This window comes from Micropterus salmoides, unplaced genomic scaffold, assembly GCF_014851395.1.
Source record: "Micropterus salmoides isolate LMB-PRFRI ecotype aquatic unplaced genomic scaffold, ASM1485139v1 Ms_hic_scaffold_11, whole genome shotgun sequence".
Classification (NCBI taxonomy): Eukaryota; Metazoa; Chordata; class Actinopteri; order Centrarchiformes; family Centrarchidae; genus Micropterus; species Micropterus salmoides.
Window position 1 is genome coordinate 1,134,125 of NW_024040152.1, and position 21,295 is coordinate 1,155,419.

Consider the following 21,295-nt stretch of genomic DNA (forward strand, 5'->3'; position numbering starts at 1 on the left):
CTTTTTCCCCACGGATGCATGAAAGGCACCGAGCTTCTCCCTGCTCTGTCTCTGCTGACATGATTAGCAGGCAGAGGGGAACGGGAACAGGTGAGCATCACATAGTGCCCAGCGAACCTGATATGGAGAGGGCAGGTGCCGGGATACAGGAAAAGTCCCGGTACGCCAAAGAGTAAAATGTAGACGTACTGGTAACGGTAGCCCACTTCAAGCACTGCCTATAATAAAAATTGACGCCACTTATCTGTGAAGCTGTAATCCACCGGTGGACTACACCGGTGCCAAGGTCCAAGGCAAAGGTCCAAGGCAAAGGTCCAGACGATCCAATCCAGTAAAATATTTAGTCCAAAATGCATTATATTAATAAATACACACATACTACTGTTACGCTGTTTTAAATTAGCCTAACTACAGTTAGCATGTTATCGAAAAAAAGCGGCTACACGTTGACCTTTTGAGTGACCCAATAAAAATCTTCCAAACCCTGTCCACAGTCTACAATAGCCAATGAGTGTCCACGTTGTCAGGGAGTGCCCTTTCTTTCGTGCATACACCAAGCCACCAATTGTGCTGATGACTGGCGCTTCACACACACATATCATGCGACAGTTAAAAAAATAAAAAATACGCAACAAGATTTTCCACACACGTCATTGTATATTATAATATACATAATAATACGCCCTGCACTGGAATTGACCCTTCGCTAAGCCATACCCGAATAAGCAGCTGGCCAATCACAGCGTATAGGACTTGCTCTAACTGAGGTCCGACACTTTCATGGCTGGGCTCCATTGACTCTAATGCAATAGGCATCGTTTTCAAGCTTTATTTTGCTGTATCTTTCCAAGACATTATGATACACTGTTCCTGGGGAACTTGTAATAATTACAGTCACTACCCAGAGATGTTTAAAGGAGAAGTACGATTTATTCCCTTTCCAAAACCTAAAACAAATCCAGAAAAATGTAACAACTAATCTAACAACTAATTTTATGTATTCTAAAGAAAAAATGTTGCCTATTACTCGATTAACATACCAATTTATCCATAATGTCCAAAAAAAATGTCTAATCAATATTTTATTCAATCATCTGATGAAGCACAGTAGAATAATGACAATAGCAGCAGATCTTAAAATGAATCAAATTTCCACGTCACTGATGTGTTGTGATAACAATAACAGACATTAATTAGGCTGGATTCATTTCAATATCAGTATGATAATCAAATACATCAGTGTGGGGCAAACAACTGACGCGACTCACAGATTATACAAACTGTCACAGATTGTCTAAACTGTTAGTTTCAGCCGTTTTCTCGTAATGCGAGTCGGCGTATTTAAGCTAATCAATTACGTTGACGAATCGTTAGTTAGCTAACGTTAGCTAACTTACTACTGAATGTAACATTATATAAGCCTGCTTTTGCTTTTTAATAATTGTAATAGTGTATAGGGACCTACCCAGCTTTACAGGAACAGCATTAATCCTTAATATGTCTCAATCGTCAGGTGATAAGGTGGTTCGTTCACTTTTACTCTGATCGGTAGGCTTTAGCTTCTCTTTACATTTTTTTCACGTCAGTTTGTCTACATCTGAAGTCAGCTGAAGACACCCTCGCTGCAGACGTCCTTAAAGCAACTTAAAGCTCGTCATGTCCTTCGGCTGCTCTGCCTCAACTTGTGTGACCCTACACAGCCTCAAAGACCAACAGGGAATACAGTACCGAGGTGACTTACATTAAGATTCAGAAGCCACGCCGCGGATTTGAATGCAGCGCAATGAAGACAATTTTGGTCCTATGTAGTACTACTACAGGGCTACTTCCTATTGGCACCAGGGTCTACAACAAAAAATCTTTTGGCTCAGTGTGTTTGTCTGACTTGGTTTGTGACTGTTAAATTAGCCCACTTACAAGGCTTACTTGCCAAACAATAACGTAGCATCACAGACGGCCAAATAGGTTTCTTAGATTCCCGAGAGCTTCTTATTTAAACAATATAGTTACATCTCTCATATGCAATGGGATGTTGCATTGTTGTGATGTAATTTTTGGGCCTACATGGCACATGTGTGTACATGGTGCCTCCATGCAGGTTTTTGTCGGGTTCTCTGTTCAAACTCTGGCTTACCTCCTTGATTAATATCTGCACCCCTCCCTATCTCTGTGTTTTACAGGAAACACGTAAATCTGTGGAAGCAAATAGCAATCCGCTTTCAGTTTCTTGGGAACTTAAAGGCCTTTACAATGCATGAAATCAAATCAAAAAATGTATATTAAAATATTTAAAATGTTTTGGGAAGAAAATTAGTTCTTTGTTGTTTCAAGGAATCATTACAATGTATGTACAATAAATAAAGTAACAGTGTTGTCGGCAGGGAGCTACATGGTGTCGTAGAATATTTAGGAGTTACTTTTAGCAGATCTTTTGACTTTTTGAAGGGATACACACATTTACAGACGCACTTTGTCCGACATGAATGCAAGCAGTGTCCAGATTATCGTGAGCCATCATGGTAATCCAGACACCGTGTCTACCTGCCCCCAGTGACATGTAAGCCAATCAGACTTACCTGTCCAAGCATTGATATTTAATGGGACTTTTACTCTGCTAAGTGTCAACGTTAAAGAGGCTGTGTGTGCTCTTACGCGTGCTTGCTTGAACTCATGAGCGAGCATAATCCGAAACACAACCGCTTTCATACAGAAATCCCGCAATCCAAGTGGAAACACCAACATGCAGCTGTGGCTTTTCACCAGTTCAGGTTCTGTTACTTGAATGTTCCCAGCTCAGAGGCAGCTCAACACCAGCTCCGATGCGTCGTTTAAGAAGTACTTTTGCTTGGTGGTGGCAGCACCACCCCCCCACTGTTATATGACGGCCTGATCGGTGACAGGGACACACACACACACAAACTACAAATTCCGTCTGCTTGGTTTCACTGAGTTTGCCGCTTGATTGAGATTAGGGAAATAACATTTGACAACCACTCGTCACCCAACTACAGATCTGGATTGGACAACGGTGCGCACCATGAGCTGCAAAGTAACTGCAGGATGTGGAGTTTCTAATTAATTTATTTTTTTAAACTTATGTTTTCGCACTGGCCTGATTGGGCCAGTGAGTTGCTAGTTAAACTGTCCCGACATTAATTTTTACTGGCCCTGGGCCATTGGGCCACTGTTATTGTCGTGGTGTTGGATTTCTCCAGAATCGCGTAACCCCACCTTTATGATGCAGAGAAATATCCCGAGTTACAGTTGGAAATGCCATATTCATTGAATTTACAAAAAATGTTCTATATCAGTATATGTATCGTTATTGGGATATGAAATGACCTATATCAGCATATGAACTTTTTGTCATATCGCACAGCCCTAGGTGTTACCAGTGATGTGTCTTTTCACTCACAATCAGTCTTTGGCTGAACACAGAGAGCTCATTAACCAGAGAACAGTCGAAGTTTTCATTTTTGCCATTACGGAATTTCCTGCATTCTGGTGACATTTCTTGTTCTGCCTTTCCTACATAAATTTTTCGGTGTGTTTGCTGTAGTGTCACGATATTGGAATTTCTAACTTCGATACAATCCCTTGAAAAATATTGATATTTTCGATACCACTGGGGAAAATTGACACAACATTACTCAATATAATTACTGAATTATCTTATTAACTTATTTTTGTAAGTAAAGTTAATAGCACTTTTTGTTAATGCAGAACACCATAGCCGGTTAGCGCTAGCCAACGCCAATCCCTCCCCTTCAGTATGCGTGGCTGAGCAGGAAAGCTAGCAGTATATTTTTTGGCTCTATGTAAGTTAACATTAGCTGAATTTATAGGAAGTAACTAGCAGCTGCATTTAGGGGCTGGGCGATATGGCCAAAAATGTTATCGCAATAAAAATTTCATATTATTTGATATCGATAATTATCACATGTCAAATCATTATTTCTTTCCAGATTAAAGGCTGACTGAACTTGAAATTTGAAGAAACTAGATGGTTAACTATGTGGTTAAACTCTTCTTTATGGTCAGAATGTGACAAAGACTTGATGTCAAACAGTGGATCACTTAACAAATCTGAGGTAGAACACTCAAAACTATTATGAAAAAAGCTTTTGATACAAATATGATCAGTAAATATTTTTTCAGTCCCTTTTCCTCAACAAAATAAATCCATCCATCCATCGTCGGACAATTTTGGAGACACCAATTAACCTAGCCTGCATGTCTTTGGGTGGTGGGAGGAAGCCGGAGCACCCGGAGAGAAGAACATGCAAACTCCACACAGAAAGGCCGCCCACAAAATAAATATCTTAAGTGCTAATTTGTTCATGGTTCACATTAATTCAACCAAATATTTATTAACGATGTATTGAACATTATTTATATTGTTACTGATGAAAATTATATTGAGATAATTATCATTGTTTTATTGCCCAGCTCTAGCTGCATTTCATTACTACCTACTTTGTCCAGTATTGACAACATTACATGCTTAGACTAAACAGGTGTAGCCTACAGCTCTGTCCTGTACACAGATTGTACATCCTAATAGGTAACTATTTTCAGTTTTCAGAGGTTGTTGTGAAAGGACAGTGCTGACTGTGGAGGAGCTGAGGATAGTAAAGCAAGTCAGGGATGCAAACTAGTCTCTTTTAAGCTAATGAGGAGACACTTCTTTTGGATTTAATTAAGGTAATTAAGTTAGGTGGTTCTCATGTTACCTGTTTTTCATATTAATTTCTACAGATAAATGTCAAAAACTGTAAATTGAGACATCGCGTCTATAATGATTATGAGGTCATATTAACAGGGTTTCCCTGCCGTTAAAGGCTGGAGGTGAGGCCCGAAACAGCTTGGGTGCTGTGTCATGAATGTAAAATCAATGTGGAGAGAGGATGGAAACTAAAACTAAATAACTTTTCCAAAATCGATTGGTTGTAGTCCCTCCCCAGACAAATTCTTCAGCAAGTTTAGGCCTGTTTATTTCTAATTTGCTCTAGCTTTTCACTGCACTACATCTCAACCCAGTTTCACACCTGTAGAAGATTGTGGTGGCTGTATGTCGTTTTGTTGTGTGGCTGTGTTTGTTTTCTGTGGTGTTGTTCATCCCGCCAACAGCCACTGACCAAGCAAGGAGCACTGAAGCAGTTCTGGAGGGTCGTGGCAGCCTGATCCAGACTGACACTTAATTTCATGAGAATTATCGGTTTTTGGCCAATAAGAGATAAATTACTGACAAATCAAGGTCCTCAATAATGTTGATGCAAAAATCATATAAATCCAAATGTCATGAAATGATGTATAATTGGAAAGTTGAGAGAGAAGAACTCCCATTTATATAACGTGTGCACCACACAACAGCTAATGTGAAAAACATTTTTGGATACAGAGTAGAACTGAAACAATTAGTTGAATAATTAATTAATTCAACAAAAGATTATTGGCTACTATTTTCAGCATCCAGTAGAACACATTTGCCATGAGCGTGCTAAGTAATATTTGGAAAAAGAACATGTAGCATCCATTACGAAGTTCAAGTTATGTAGTTATTTTATGCAGTTTTAATACTCCTCATTTATTTAAAAAAATTTTTTTTTATCTGTTGTATAATTCAATTTATTAGTAGCAGTAGATGTTGTTACAAAAATGTAATAAGTAAACATCTACAGAAGACTGCATGCTGGAAAATGAAAACTTTTCACACCCACCTTTGACATCTACAGGACGTGTTTGATTGATGGCGGTGGTTATTTTACGATAGAGCAAATGTCTGAACGTGGATGTACTGACATTGTCCACATACACCTCAGTCAGCCACAAACCTTAATATCCAGATGAAATGTGGTGAATGCCGCCATCCAGTTGCCTTATTCAATAAATATTAAGATGAATGCACGTAAAGTCAAGGGAAAGATGTGAACAGAGACAAATAGATCCAGATCTACACTAGGTGGCAGCCGCTAAAGCAAAGACACACCTGCTCAAGTTGGAAAAGTTTTGACTCAACAAGACCATGACGAGCAAAAGATGAATAATACCATGAGAGAAAGTAGAGGATGAAGAAAATAATGAGAATAATGACACCGGAGTTTATGTTAAGTTTTGGAATTAGTTTTGAAATTGGAGGGTCAGAGCTGTCATACAACCGTCTGAGCTAGTTGTCACAGCTGTGCTGTCAGTCAGGGAACAGGCTGTTTGAGGCCAAAAGACACAGCCCGCAAAACCACTCCAGCAGTCAAAGCAAGCCAAAAATGTACTTAGCATTGTATCAGTTGGATGGAGAGAACACTGAGGGTCTGGCACTGAAAAAAGCCACCCCTGGATGATCCAGTTCACCCAGTCTTGGATCCAGCTGATTTGACTTGATATTAAAATCTATTTTTGAGTTGGTGACGTATATCCTCATTTGCAGTATTACAAAGTATAATGCCACAATATATTGTTACACCACAACGCACAAATATTAGTTTAGTGAGTCTCAGGGTTTTGTATTAGCTGTGTTATATTTGGTCTTTTTATATCCAATTACAAAATATGGTGACAGCTACAGGTGGTAAATGTAATCACAGAAATCTAGGCATTTATGCTCAGGGTGGTGGTAATGGTTAAAGCGTAGTTCACACTACACAATTTTCAGCCCAATTTGCCGACCTGGCCGACCATCAGGCTGTGATCAGGCTGTAAATCAGCAATCGATTGGCAATCGCCAGTCGATATGTGTGAACTACTCAACGACGCATTAAAACTGAACAGCACAGCGATCAGGTGATGCTGAAAGTCGTGTAGTCTGCACGAGGCTTAAGCAGTTGTGGCACACTGACAATGTTGTGGAAAGGGGTTAATGCTCCAGCATGCACGGGTGCTTTCCCCACTTATACCAACTAGTGGCTCTCTGAAACTAAGCAGCAGGTTGAGCTGGAACAGATTTCATGATGAACAGAGCTCAGTGCCTTAACGAACAGCACAAACTTAATTTTTTCACTATATATTGCATACCAACACTTCTGATAGACGCTTCAACCTGAAGAAACATGTCCTTTATCCTATCTGAAATGTTCCATTATGGCCTAGATGTAGCCTTTTGATGAAGTAGACAAGTGACTGCACAATTGTGCACACTCCTGGTTCAATATTAAAAAGATGTGATTTGATAAGACAATGAATGAAAGGAATTTAGTAAAGCATAAGTGGTTGATGGCGAAGGCCTATTTTGAGACTTAAATGTGTTGACCTGAAGAAATACAGTAACCCCAAATTCAGCAAGGTGTGTATGCAGAGAGGCAGCATTTGTTGAGGAACCACACAAAGAGGAGCACAGAGACCATGCAGACAACCAGAGAGATGTCAAGTCATGATTCTTCCAGTTGTGCATTGGCACTAGTCTCATCAGAGGTCTGCTCCTTGCCAAAGAGCAGCCATCTCCCGGCAACCTACTGCCTGTGTCCCTCTAATCCAGGGCAGGGCAGGGGCTGATGCGGTAGCTAAGCTAGCGGCTAGCGTTAGCTGCCATAGCAAATGAAATGCTGCAGATATACAGAGGACAGTCGGGGTTGGTGGCTGGCTGCTTTGACACCTAAAGCCATCGCCATCCACACGCCACACTAGGCTATAACAGCATACTGTATACAAGGGGTATCATCAGCTTCCGATCATGTAGCACCATATCCATTTATCTGTCCGCCGGCATCCTCTAACTTACCATTCTATTTGCTGTCGTGCATTAACTTAAGACAGGTCGCGACACCGCTGCTACTTACACTTGCCTAGATACACACAGTGATCGCATCTATCATTGGTCTCTTTCTCACCCACCCAACACTTTAACTCGCCAGATGGTTAACGCTTGCGGTTAGAATAGACTCGATAACAAGGTACCGCTAAACTAGAAAGGCTGGGGATTGATAACGCTGGACATTGCACGGTACTAAAAGGGGGGTAGTAACGTTAAGTCCATTATCATACTGCACATCTCAGCCTCTTTAGATGCGACAGTCAAGCCTCAATTGTTCGACACAATCGATTGTCCAATACCGACGTTAACCCACCTATTTCACTGAAGCCTGCCTCTTCAGCAATCTCCCATTAGCAATTATACCCAGCAGTGGCAGAGGAATGGGGACACGAGGCCGGCTGACAGGGACGACTAACGAAGGAAGGGGTAACGTAACAGTGTGCTGCCAACAACTGTTTGACGGCCAAGCCTCTAACATACATATTAAAGACAAGAACCAACTAGCCCCAAATTCATACATGGGAGAGAAAGACAACACCGGTCAGCTATGTCTTACCTCAGGCGGTGAGACGAACCAAGTTCCGCGTAGCAGCCATGTTCGGAACCACCATCTTCCTCCGTCTACGCGAACCGAGCCCCCTCCCCCGGGTCAGTCGTTCCTCTTCCTCAGCAGAAATCCAAAAATTGTGTTATAGAATCTTTTGCCGATAAAATCCCGGTGAGTTTAGTTCCCAGTAAAATTGCTTTACTCTCCGGAGCTCAGAGAGCGGGTTGTCGATGGGGACTGATTGCCGGCGCAGCACAGCTTGCCGTGCTGAAGGGGAGGTGGGCAGCCCTCCGCCTCAACCCCGGACACCTCGAATTCAATCTTCTTTCCAATCAGCAAAATGCATTTAAGTTACTTGTTCGAGGTTGATTCTCAGACATACAGAAGGCCACCTTACAAGTGCAGCGTGGGTCAGTGGGATTAGCAAGCCCGTCAGCGTGTTAAATTAATTAAAAGGCAAGAAGCTAACATTAGCTAGCTATTAGCTAGCATGCTAGCTCTCTAATAAAACACTGCCATTGGAATTTGATGGAAAACAGTCCGCACACTGCAGCCTGCTTGGCGGGCAACGGCCAGCCGATGGGCCACTGAACGATACAGGCAGACGCTATGAAAAAGCAAATATATTTTGGCAGGCAAAGCTACAGCTGGCTCTATACCGGCCAGCCCCTCCGTGATGTTAATATCGGTCAAAGGAGAGGGGCTGCATTGAGCGCGCACTCCCGACACCACGCAAGTACGGCCCAGCGCGTTCCAGAGAAATTCCCCACAAAATGGCTGCCAAAACAAATCCACCGCGGACATCCGCACAACTAACTTTTAAAAGTTTAAAAGTAAATGAAATGTGGTTGCGTTATAGCACCCGCTCTTCCACCGAGGTTTCGTCAAGAGGCTGTTTGACGCGAGCTGGTAGTTAACACTTTATGAATGCTGCTTCATTGCCTCCGCATATGGCTACATTTAACGACTGACTTCTAAATCTAGGTTTTTCCAGATACTAGTAGCGACATTTGGCTATCTTCTCAGATGGAGACTATGTCCTCTGTACAGGTGCTGGTCCTGCACCAACACTGGGCACCTGTACCACTAAGGACCAGTTCTGGAAATGTTTGCTGAGGCGTTCAATGCTTTAAGAACCCATGATGGTATGGATGACACTAGTTTGTTTACAGTTTAGTTAAATAGCTATACAATGTTATTTAATCAAAAGACAATCAAACCAAGAACGGATAAACATTTTATTAAAACAAAGTTGTCGGTTATTAAAAAAAATATACATTAAACTGTTGCACACTTATTCAAAATGATAACAATTCTGCTTCATATTCTAACAAGTTTTTCTACAAGTATCAAATTACTAGCTTGAGTGAAAAAGTCACCATCTATATTTATATGTAGTCGGTTCACTCACAGGGTCCTGTATGCCACCTCACCACTAAATAGATCAGCAATAAGGATTCCTTATCGTGCACACCTGAGGCTCTTGTTCACATGAGCTACCGTACAACATAACATACATTCTGACAGAATTATACACTACAATACTAGCCATTTGGGATGTATACTGTGTTGATACTTTGACCATCCTAACAATTTGGGGTGTGCCATCTGGAATCAGAAGCACCCAGACAAAGTAAGGAAATCAGAAGAGCAGGAGAAAAAAACATTTCATTCAAAGGAAAAAAATGAAATCAAAATAAACAGTAAGAAAAGGATCAGGAGCACAGAAAAGCAGGAGTATTGAAATAAAAAAAAAAAAAAACCTCACTGGAGCCAAAATCAAACATTTAGTCAAACTGTTTATTCCATCTGTTGAAATACTGCTCAGGGTAGAAAGTAACTTATTCCCTGGCAACATGTCTAAGGCTGGGGACACACTACACAAGACTGGAGATTTAACTTCCTGGTGTGTAGCTGCACAGGAACACAGACCTGTGCGTAACAAATGTGAAATATGGGTGGTCCAACCAGATATGAATACATATTATAAAACTTTTACTACTAAACATGACTTCCTCCAATCTGGCAACCAACAGATGTGGCTGAAATGGCCCCAAATGTCATGTAATGTGCTCCCAAACTTGTCAATAGGAAGACCTTCTAGCAGTTGGATGGCTGGTCAGTTAACTGTCAGGACGCCACCCCCAAAAACACAAAACAAACAAAAAAAAGAACCTGCAGCACTAGAGTGCTAGTCAGTCTTTCATACTGTGCAGTAATCGACAGACAGGATTGAGAGGAGGGCAACACGCAACATTATAAAACAGATTGAAAATGGTAATCCATTTCCCTGAACTTTCTTCCACACCTCATTTCTTCTGTTTAGGCGGAGGTCTGAGGAGAGACGGAAAAGAGCATGTTAACAATATACTATGTCGAGCTGACTGTAGCGGGGGGGGGGGGGGTCTGGATGTCAACCTGTCACCATAACTCAACTCTGGGAACATTAATATGGAGGGAAAACTGCTATCATGTCCCTTTCTGTTTTACATTCACAAACTCACAGCCTCTTTATTTTAAATCCCACACAGGTCATTGTACTTATTTAAAAGAGAAACAAAGGTGAAAAGAAAAACAGTGGATGAACTGTTTGACTGCTCAGGTTTGGTTTTGTAATGAAGTCAGATCCTGGCAAATTACTTTGGCGAGTAAGACCTTACCAAACTGATGACTGAAATTATGGCCAAAAGTATAAAATTAAGATCCCAGTTTCCTTCAAGTAGTGATGTGTGCAGAGCTTCAGCCTGGACTTGTATCCAGAGGTGTATATGTAGGTCTATTTGAATTTAGATTTGTAAGGAGTTCTGTAGTGTCTAGTATGTTATCTTAAAATCCTGCAAATGGCATGCCCAATTGACTGTTCTGCACTTCATTATTTACATAAACACACATGATTGGATGAGACAGCCAACTGGAGGAGCCTCAGATATTCATAATATCAATTCATACTGTCAATCAAAATGATTACTACGTATTATGTAAATAAAACCAAAGTTTTTGATCTCATTACTACCATTTCATTCAAAATGGCATAGCAGTTGCCAACTGGTTGGGATAAGACAAGACACTGAAATAAATAAAACTAAAGCTGGATCAAGACCAACAGAAGTTAATTATAGACCTCTCAATAAGGAAGTTGTGGAGACTTAACACTGCGGTTAAGTCTTAGTTTACTCATTTTGTACCTTACCCCAGGGGGAAAAAAAACCTTAGGGTACGAAAACTTTACAGCTACCAAAAAATAAAGGGGGTTTAGCTCTTCCAGTTTGGAAAAAAACGAGAAACATTCTGAAACTTGATTTATACTCCTGCGTAGGGTCTATGTAGCCATGCATTTTTACTTGTGCGTCGGTGTCCCCGTCATTCTGCAATTACACCCCCAAACGCCGTCAGCAGAAGCGCTACAGCGTCTACTGCGGAGACTTGCCGGCCTAGCAGGCTAACTTCCGGGTTTAGCTCTCCTTTAACATGAAGGGGGGTAAAATTGTAAACGTGTGGCTGGTGTAGCCTTTTCAAATGTTATCAACTGAATGGATGAATCAAATGTATTGATCCACCGTATTACAGACGCCGTTTTGGCCGCTAATAAAAGTTCATTCAAAGCACGGGCACTTCCTGTCGGCTCGGAGGCATTACGGGGCTACCCATCATAGAGCTTACAGTCCACGTCGACTCGCCGTGTAGTTAAGTTTTTGAGAAGGGGCACGTCAGGCTACGCCGTAGGTGACGACATAGGGTAGGGGGCTACACTGAGGCTATGCCGTCGATTTGACACAGAAGTATAAATTGCACTTAAGGCAGACCAACTAAGGCCTTTAGTTTGCTGGTGTACACCCAACTAAAATTAGATTGTATTAGGTGATGTTCCTCTTCCCATCGCTTGCTCACTTCTAATCTTCAATGATTGCTTATCTCTCACTGTCCAACCTACTCTTACAGTAAAGACAAGTCACTTCAATCTATTTGGCTTTTTTCATGTCTTTTTACCTCATAGTTTGGGGTCTTGTCTAAAGACCTCAAACGGGGGGGGGGGACAAAAACAAACATCCTCTCTTTCAGGCAATGTGCAAAGGCATAGTTTGAATTTGGCTCCTTTTATGGTAGCACGTTGTCAACAATGTCTACATCGTCAATAACCACATGTGGACCACCTGTAGTAGATATTTCAACTGGTCGGGGGGGATCAGTATTATGTCCGTGTACCTGTAGACGCCCACCACCACAGCATGGTCTCTCTCATAGGGTTCCAGTGTGAGCTGTTCTTGTGGTTTCATGTTCTCAGCACTCATCTTCTTCACTTCTGAGGCAAACACTGCCTCTGGAGCCGCTGTCGAGTCTATACAGTTAGCCTAAAGTAAAAACAAAAAACAGACATCAGATTACACACAGCTGACAATAGACTGAGTACGAACAAACGTCAAGGGAGCAGGGAATTTGATCTTCAGTCTTCTGAGGTTTCGCTTTCCTTTTACACATGTATTCCTGTCACTACGACTGACTTACAGATCAGACTGTCGTTAGTGATGTTAAAAATACACATTTTGATACATCAATTCTGAATATTTTAGTTTTAAAACTCATTTTGCTGTGTCCCAGCGAGTTGACACATTCACACACCTCTGCAGTGCCCACACAGCTCCGCCTGCTCTCACTTGCCATCTTCTTGTCACTCGTCTCCTTCGCTCCAGTTGATTCATGGTTTTTTTGTCTGCCTTTTGACGCGTTATGTTTTTTCCTGCCAGATTTTCGACAAGTCCCGCCCTGCTGTGCTATGATTGGCTAGTACTCGTCACTTGCACGTCACTTCTGACTGGATGCTAGCTGCGAGTGCAGCAAGTCCTGCCTTTCTGTGCCTTGATTGGCTAGAAGCCTACTCATTGACACCAAGATATTGTACAATTTAGAATATTTTAAATCTTTACATTTACAGAAATAAATTAACTGACGCTGCTCTGCTTAACACAGTACTATTTACCTTCACTTAATTTCTAAGATTAGTTGATTAGATCATTTTGTAATTATCCAGACATTTAATTTTGTCAATTTTCCCCTCGTGGTATCGAAAATGGTATCAAATATATTTTTCAGGTTTTCAAGTTAGAAATTCAAGTGTGGTGACAACACTGCTCGTTATCCCCATATCTAAACAGAACCATATCAAAGGGCTGATTTTGTTTAACACAAATTACCTTTGCTCACTGTCACTATACACAACAGTTTCTGAATATATTGAGTTTTATCCAGTAGCTAGCAAACCCTTAGAATATTCCAGACTACCCCAATTCATTCTCAAGTCATCACTGTACCTTGATGGAGATGACAAAATGTCCTCCATTCTTCAGGAAGTTGTGAGCGTTCAAAGCAACAATCCTAGTCTGGTCAGGCTGGGCAACATCAGCAAAAATTACATCCACCATTCCTAGAGAGGGAGGGACAGACTGTTACCGTCTGGACAGTGTCTACCTGCACATTCATGTTGCTGTGGACCCAGTCTCATTTCACCGATGAGCCTGATGACAGCATTCTGCTTTTGTCCACTGCTATTTTCAAAACAACAATCATGTGTCTATCAAGCTACATGACAACGATGTTAAAAAAAAAAAGGGGGGGGGGGGGTCATGTGTACAAGATATTACACTTCTTCATGCCCTAGCGCTCAGGAGCTTAGCGCAGTTCAGGAAACCCCAAAAGCAAAAACTATGAATTGACTGTTTCACATCAATGACCACATGCAATTTGAAAGTGGAAGGCATGGAAAATTAACATTGTTATTAAGTGCAAAGTCTTATTCAACAACCTGCACGCATCTGTGAAATCACACACTGCGTGTTTCAAACCGTTTCTTCCACTGCTCCGAAGACCTCTATTTCAGAAGCTGCTGTAAGACCCTTTTCCACTGCACAGTACCAGCTCAACTCTTCTTGGTTTTCCATTGTAGAAATGTTGCACCCGTACCTGCTTCCAGGTACTTTTTTCGTATCACCTCCGTCGAGGTTCCAAGCGAGGTGAGGGATACTAAAATGTAACGTGAAAACACGACAGACTGCTGATTGGTCAGAGAGAATATTCACTATTCACTGCATCATCATTGCTGCACCAGACAGAGGCCAGCAACAGAAAGTTTTATATTTTACAGTTTCCGTATGGAATTCCATCACTAAATCCACTTCTGAGAAGTTTTGAGGTGAGAAATCAGCTGTGTAGATTTCCAATATTGACAGTTTTACGAGAAGGGATGGCAGAACAAAGACGTGCTTGAAAATTTTGAGGAGCTCCGCAATAGGGCTGGGCAATAAAACAATGATAATTATCGCAATATAATTTTCCTCAATAACAATATAAATATATCGTCAATAAATATTTGGTTTAATTCATTTGAATCAAACAAATTAGCACTTAATTTTTCTATTAAAAAATATTTTGTTGAGAAAAAGAGGCCTGAAAAAAGATTAACTTATATTTTTTGAAAGCAGACTTTATCATAATAGTTTAATGTTCCACCTCAGATTTGTGAAGTGATCCACTGTTTGGCATCAAGTGTCACATTCTGACCATAAAGAAATGATCTGGTTTCTTCAATTTTCACTAAGGAGCAAAATCTGCCTTTAAACTTGAAAGAAATAATGATTTGACATTTATCGATATCGAATGCTATGAAATGTTTTTATCGTGATAACATTTTTGGCCATATCACCCAGCCCTACTCCGCGAGTGGCTGCGGGGGGAGCTTGTGAGGCCGGCCAGCCGCCCGCTCACAGAGCCCTCTGCTCCCGCTGTCACACAGACCGCTGCAGCAACAACGGCAGAGGAAAACACAGCAGGAAGCTTTTCATACCGCTTATCTGTCTTTACATTCTGAGGAATGTTGGAACGTTTTAACGAGTGGCGTCGCTATGACGACAAGCTACATACTATCTCTGGGTGCTATCTGCAATGGAAAACGGAGCAGGGCCAAACTGAGTCGAGTTGAGCTGGTACTGCTAATGGAAAAACGCAGTACTTATTACCCCACTAGAAACACTGTGCTCCCAGAATGCAGTCTGTCTCTGTCAGAATATTACTGATCAGCGGGTTACTGAGTTGCCTCAATTTTTTAATGTTAGTTTGTTGGTGGTCTGAAAGAGGCTGTTGCGATTGTATCTCAGAATGTCTGATTCATGGCTTCATGTACCTTCTTAAACATTACTGTTTAGTTGTGTACATCGCATACTTGTGCAGTTGGGATGTTAACAGGTTAAATTGCTTTAAAGAGTTTTCCTCACCAGTGTCAAGGGTTTGCTCATGGTGGGTCTCTAAATAAAACAGTATGGTCTATGAGCTATATGAATACTGAAAAAATAACTACAGTTTGTAGTTATTTCATTCACAATCTTTGTTAAAACAAATTCAAGTTAAATTTGATTCAATTTAAGAAACAGGACGCAAGAAATAAGACGCAACTACTGTTAACACCACTGCGGTTCTGGCTTTTCTTTTTTAACGCAGATCTAACTGTCTTCTACAGTGTTACTACGGTGGCTCAAGACTACCTACCAACCAGCATGCGATATTTGTGTGGGTGTCGAGCGTCTTCGATGATTGGAATGATGTTGGTGCGTTTCTTTGCCACATTGAGAAGGTCCCGACCTGATCGATGGGAAAACTCCACAGCGTAGACCAGCCCTTCCTGTAACACACAAGTTACATCAATGAAACCTTTAAACTTAGAAGGGTCTGTTTAAACGATCACAAAAGTTCATTTAAGTGATCATTCACCATTAACTTGTTGTGTGGTTCAGCTTAATATTACATTTAGGTTCAACTGGGTCTTTCATTTTATCGTCAGTGAAAAGTAGTGTTCAGTGTGGGTTTTTCATTTCATGCAGACTTAACACTGCATCCCTGGCTGGTGCTCTGATTTGACTGGGGCCGGGTGGTGCTGTCAGATTGTAGTGTAAATTTCCTGGGAATATTTGGTGAAAAAAAAAAAAAAAAAAAAAGGGCCATATGGTGATTTCTGAGGCCACAGCCTGTAGTATTGCTCACCGGTCCAACAATGTCAGAGACGTGTGACACTGTGGTGCCAGACGCAGCTCCCAGGTACATGACCTTTGCTCCGGGCTTGATATGGATCTGGTCGACTCCTCCCAAGATGGCTGCTGCCAGCTTGGAGCGGAACGGATTCCAGGCTCTGTATTCAATCTTTGTCTCTCCTTCCTAACAGATGAAGAGTAAGAAAACAGTAAATTATAATTTTACAAAGTCTGGCCACAATGCCAGAGACCACAGCTGCTAATTTCTCCTTTATAAAGGGTCGCTATGCAGATGCCTAAATGGCGCTGTGCGCTCATATTTCACCGCAAGTTATTGAAAAATGATGTGCGGAAACAGGGGCACATTTCTAAACATAATAATTTCACCCATGCATAGAACTCAGTTCTTCAGACACAGCAGGGCTCTACAGTGTCAGTATTTCACTCACATATGCCCCAGATGTTGCGATCACAAAAAAGCTCAGTCCCAGATAGACGCATGAAAGGATCAGTTGTAGAAGTCCAAGATAACATCAAGGAGTTTTTACTAATATCCTCATACAGTGCATATATCACCATTTCATTTTCATAGTTGTATAGCTGCAGTGAAGACAAGACACCACAGTGGCTGTCTATATCTGCATTCCATGGAGAAATCTCTAATTTTTTAAAAACCCATCTCAGAAAGAAGCACACAGAAAGGTTTGCATTGTGCATTTGAGGATTGAATTCAGGCTATTCAAACTGATATGAAAAAAATAAAAACAAAAGCTAAAGCCTACCGATCAGAGTAAAAGTGAACCACCGCATTACCTCACTATTGAGGATTAAGGATTAACACTCTTCCTGTAAAGCTGGCTAGGTATCTGTTCACTATTACAATCATTAAAATGCAAAAACAGTAGGGCTGTATAAAGTTACATTCGTAGTAAGTAAGTAACATTACGTTAGGAACAATCCACAGCCTACATTTTTCTGGATTTGTTTTAGAAGGGAATAAATCGTACTTCTCCTTTCAACCTCTCTGGGTAGTGACTAAGGCTGATCCACATGTGCACATTTCCAGGTGGAGTGAGATTTAGAAAAGGGAAAGTTACCTGCAGGTGTGCACGATTTAATTTGGATCCTTCACACCGTTATACATGAGGCCCCAGAACTGTTAGGACTTCAGGACCAATGCAGAGGTGTCAGATAATTTACCCATCATGTAACTAATAATTTTCAGTGCAATGCAGAACAGACCAGCATTTATGATTATAATGCAGTATTGACGCCAACACTGTCTGACCCGCTGTGAAGTACAATCTCACCTCCACACTGATCCTCTTCTCTCCGTACACAGACTCTCCTACCACCATGTTCTTGGTCACCAGGGCATCCTCCTTACCTCTGCAGATGAACACTCCTGAGTAGACATACACACCGTAAGTCAGTGTCTAGTGGACACACTATTTAAGTCGATTCAAATTAACTGGTAGATCCAGTCAGATACAAGGCAATACACGTCAATGCCATTCCACCAGGTGGAGAAGACCCTGGGACGGCCGCATTTTGTCAGTCCAATCAATACTCTTTATAAAAAAAATTTAAAAAACAAAACACACAGCAATATTGCTGTGTCACTGTACACCACAACAGCCGCTGGTGAGCAGAAACTTTCATGTCAAGCCCTGAACAGGAGTAATACAAACCTTCATGTCTGTGTGGCTCAACCAAGACCTTCTTCCCTCCTCCAAAGCCTCCTCTGCCGCCCCTACCCCCTCTCCCTCTTGGGGTGCCTCTGCCACCCCCTCGGCCCCGAAATCCTCCACCCTCTGGGGACCTAAAACCTCCACCTTAAAACAGACACATTTTATATATTTTTAATATAGACTCAAACTTAGTTCAGTTCATAATTATTAAGTAAATAATTGAACAGATTTTCTATAAAAACAGCTCAGAGTTCAACATGCATGTGTATTCTTTAATGAAAAGAATGATGATTAATTTCCATACTGTGATGATACAGATTAGATTTAACTTTATAGTCATTGCACATGTCACTAGGTACAAAGCTACAAAAACTGACCACATGTTTACAATACTTAAAGCTCTTATCATCCACTCCCTCCAGCCTTACCTCTTCCTCCTCTGAATCCTCCTCGGCCTCCCCTGTCACCAAATCCTCCTCTACTTCCACCTCTACCCCTTCCTCCACGGTCCCCACGAGGACTGAACCCTGGAAGACAAACAGATATAGGGGCCCAGCTGAATGTAAAGGCGTGCATTAGGAGTTCCTGGTCCGGTGGAATATCAACACAGCCTACAGATGTAGCTGCAGAGCTAGGTTACTGTGCCCCTCTTCAGAGCCAACATGTGGGGGCTACCACATTCAGACTAGGAACCGGGACCGGTCAGACTGGGCTGCTTGCGTTCAAACCTACATGTTGCTGATTAAGCAAAGGGTTTTAAGTCCCGCTCAGAGATCCCCCCTCTTTCTCTCGTGATGTAACGTCATTATAATCGAATATGTTCGGTATTTCTGATAACAGTGATTTTAGTTTTCTTTAACTTCCTATATTTGATGACCGGGGGAAAGAATGAAAGCAACGAGTCTTGTTTGGCAACGTTACATGTGCAGTAGCAGATTAAGTTCATCCCTCAGCCGCTGATTTAACGCACAAACAACGCCGGCACAATCGATTATTTCACTTTCTTTCCGTTTCACGGGTATGTCGGGGATCGAGCGTGGTCTGGATTGAACGGAAGATCAACACGTGTTTGGCCACGCGAGGGCCTCAAGCGAGCTGGCGGAGAACAGTTCCACCATTAACCCAACGTTCGCACAGTTTAGCTCACATGTCACATGTGTTCACGGAGAAAGCGTTCACACACGGGGCAGCAGTTTCTTTCACCTGGTAACAGTTTGTGTCCGGTTAAAAGGGCAACATGGCGGCGTAACGTTAGGCCGAGCACACTCCAGCACTTTAACTTAAACACGACGGACACGTTTACAAAGTTTAGCATCTAACGTTACTGAAAAACACCACTACAAGCAGATCCACTGAAACGTTACCTGGCCTCATGTTAGCTGGTGGAAAGCGTTAAAAGGATGCTGCCAGCAGGATTCTTCTCTTTCTCTCGTCCTGTGACTCTCTGAGACCACACGTGCTGCTCTGCTCTGCTCTGCTCTGCTCTGCTCTGCTCTTCTTTTGCTACTGCTGCTGCTTCTCCTTCTTCTTCTTTGGGTTTTTACGGCAGCTGGCATCCATTGAGTTGCAATACTGCCACCTTCAGGTTCTTCTTCTTCTCCTTTTTACTAGCGACTTGCAACCAGATGGAGCATTATCGCCACCTACTGTATCTTAGTTACTTCTACCTAAATCTTTGTGTTCATTCCAGTTTGTTGTACAAAGGATGAGATGTGTTTGAGCACCATCTTTCCGGAGTTATATGAGAAACCACCCTCTGGTTTTATTTACCCTTTGCTTTCATTCACACTAAATGCGCCTATCTGATCCAGTCGCCCTCAGAAAAAACAAATATCCATTTCCTACCTTCCACGCTCTCTCCACACTCCAATAAACTTTTTACTGTATTATCTACCCGTTCTATTTTTTGTAACACCCACTTATCATTTCTTGTCTTTCCTGAGTAAATTTCCTGCATGTTGTAAGAATATGTTCCGCTGTTTCAGCCTCCTGACATTGTTCACACATTCCTGTAGGATGTTTTCCTGTAATTAAAAGTGTGCTGTTAAGATTGCTATGCCCAATTCTCAGCCTGCTTATTATCACCTGCTCTTTCCTCTTTGCTCCCCTACTTCTTGATACGCCTACTCTGCTTTGGATTGTATGTAAATGTCTCCCTTTTGTGCATTATTCCAGCTCTGTTGCCATTGTTGATTTACACTTCTCCACACTATCCCTTTCCCCTCTGATTTTGATAATTTAACATTAATAATTAATGATTTTTAACTGCTTCTTTTGCCAGCTTGTCTGCTTTCCCATTTCCCCCGAATTCCCGAGTGTGCAGGGACCCACAGAAATGTGACATTTTCCCCCTGCCTAGCTACTCTTGAGTTCATAAATAATACTTCATACAGCAGGTCCAGGTGACTTCTGGGTGTCTGTCTTCATGCGTTTAAGATGCTGCTGCTACTTCTTCTTCTTTTTTCCGGCAGTCTCGGCACTGTTTTAGTGCATTGCTGCCTCCCAGTGGTGTAGTATTGCTATTGAAGCTTAGTCACCTAAGAGCTATATCTTGCAATAAAGACATGTGGATTTAAGGAAGTCAATCATTTCCTTTTGAAGTAACCCGTCACTTAGAAGTGTTCTGATTAAAAATATTTACATTCCCAGTTTGCCTAATCCTAGTGAATAAATCCCTCCTTTTCTTGGCATAGAGTGGGCAGTGCATTAAGACATGTTGTACAGATTCCAGGACTCCACAGTGTAGCATCAGTCCACTTGCTAGTCCGTAATGTCGCAGTCTTAGCTTTGTCACTTTAACGTCATCTGTCCGAGGCATGTTCTATTTCCGAGCTGTACTACAGGTTCAGTGTTGTCCAGCTTTCTCCTACTTTCGTTTGCTGCGGCGTTCCATCCCACCAAGTGGCATCTCTACAATATCCCTGCTCAAACCTGCCTTCGCTACCTGATCTGCCACCTCATTATCCTCAACCCTGACATGCGGTGGCACCCAAAGAAAACCCACAGTACACCCGTGCTCCAGTTTAATAATCATCATTAAAATCTCCCCAGCTATGTCTGGCCCAGCTCTACCACCCTCAACCCGCCCAGAGCCATCGAGGCAGATAAAGAGTCCCACTATAAAGCAACTAATTCTGCAGTGAATATTGAAATCCCATCAGGCAGTCTTCTCCACTGACAGAATTGAACATGGGGAACATACAAGCGAAATCCCACTGTTCTACTTTCAGGGTGTCTTGACCTATCAGCATATACGCTTATATACTGTAGTCCCTCCACCTAATCCTAAAGCGTTCCTCTA

At 41.8% G+C, this 21,295-nt stretch overlaps 2 protein-coding genes across 2 annotated transcripts in view; both read right to left on the bottom strand.

Annotated features, from left to right (window-relative positions):
* Nucleotides 1-9,006, bottom strand: part of dyrk1b (dual-specificity tyrosine-(Y)-phosphorylation regulated kinase 1B) — an 80,206-nt gene extending 71,200 nt beyond the window's left edge. Inside the window, exon 1 of the mRNA XM_038710336.1 lies at nucleotides 8,301-9,006. The gene's annotated coding sequence lies outside the window, so the exon portion shown is untranslated. The remainder of the gene's footprint in view (nucleotides 1-8,300) is intronic.
* Nucleotides 9,007-9,515: 509 nt separating this feature from the next.
* fbl (fibrillarin) lies at nucleotides 9,516-19,512 on the bottom strand. Its single transcript, XM_038710338.1, has 9 exons — nucleotides 19,359-19,512; nucleotides 18,423-18,521; nucleotides 17,995-18,138; nucleotides 17,614-17,708; nucleotides 16,317-16,487; nucleotides 15,825-15,957; nucleotides 13,598-13,710; nucleotides 12,495-12,640; nucleotides 9,516-10,625 (listed from the first exon to the last, which is right to left on the bottom strand). Exons 1-9 carry the CDS (start codon nucleotides 19,366-19,368, stop codon nucleotides 10,601-10,603), a joined length of 936 nt encoding a protein of 311 aa, XP_038566266.1. The 5' UTR covers nucleotides 19,369-19,512; the 3' UTR covers nucleotides 9,516-10,600.
* Nucleotides 19,513-21,295: the final 1,783 nt, after the last annotated feature.

Excerpts from the sequence above, each read along its gene's own strand:
- fbl (XM_038710338.1), bottom strand. Across the intron at positions 12,641-13,597 it reads ATTTTGTCATCTCCATCAAG|GCTAACTGTATAGACTCGAC; the intron begins GTACAGTGATGA and ends TTTTTACTTTAG. Across the intron at positions 10,626-12,494 it reads GTGGTGGTGGGCGTCTACAG|ACCTCCGCCTAAACAGAAGA; the intron begins GTACACGGACAT and ends GTCTCTCCTCAG.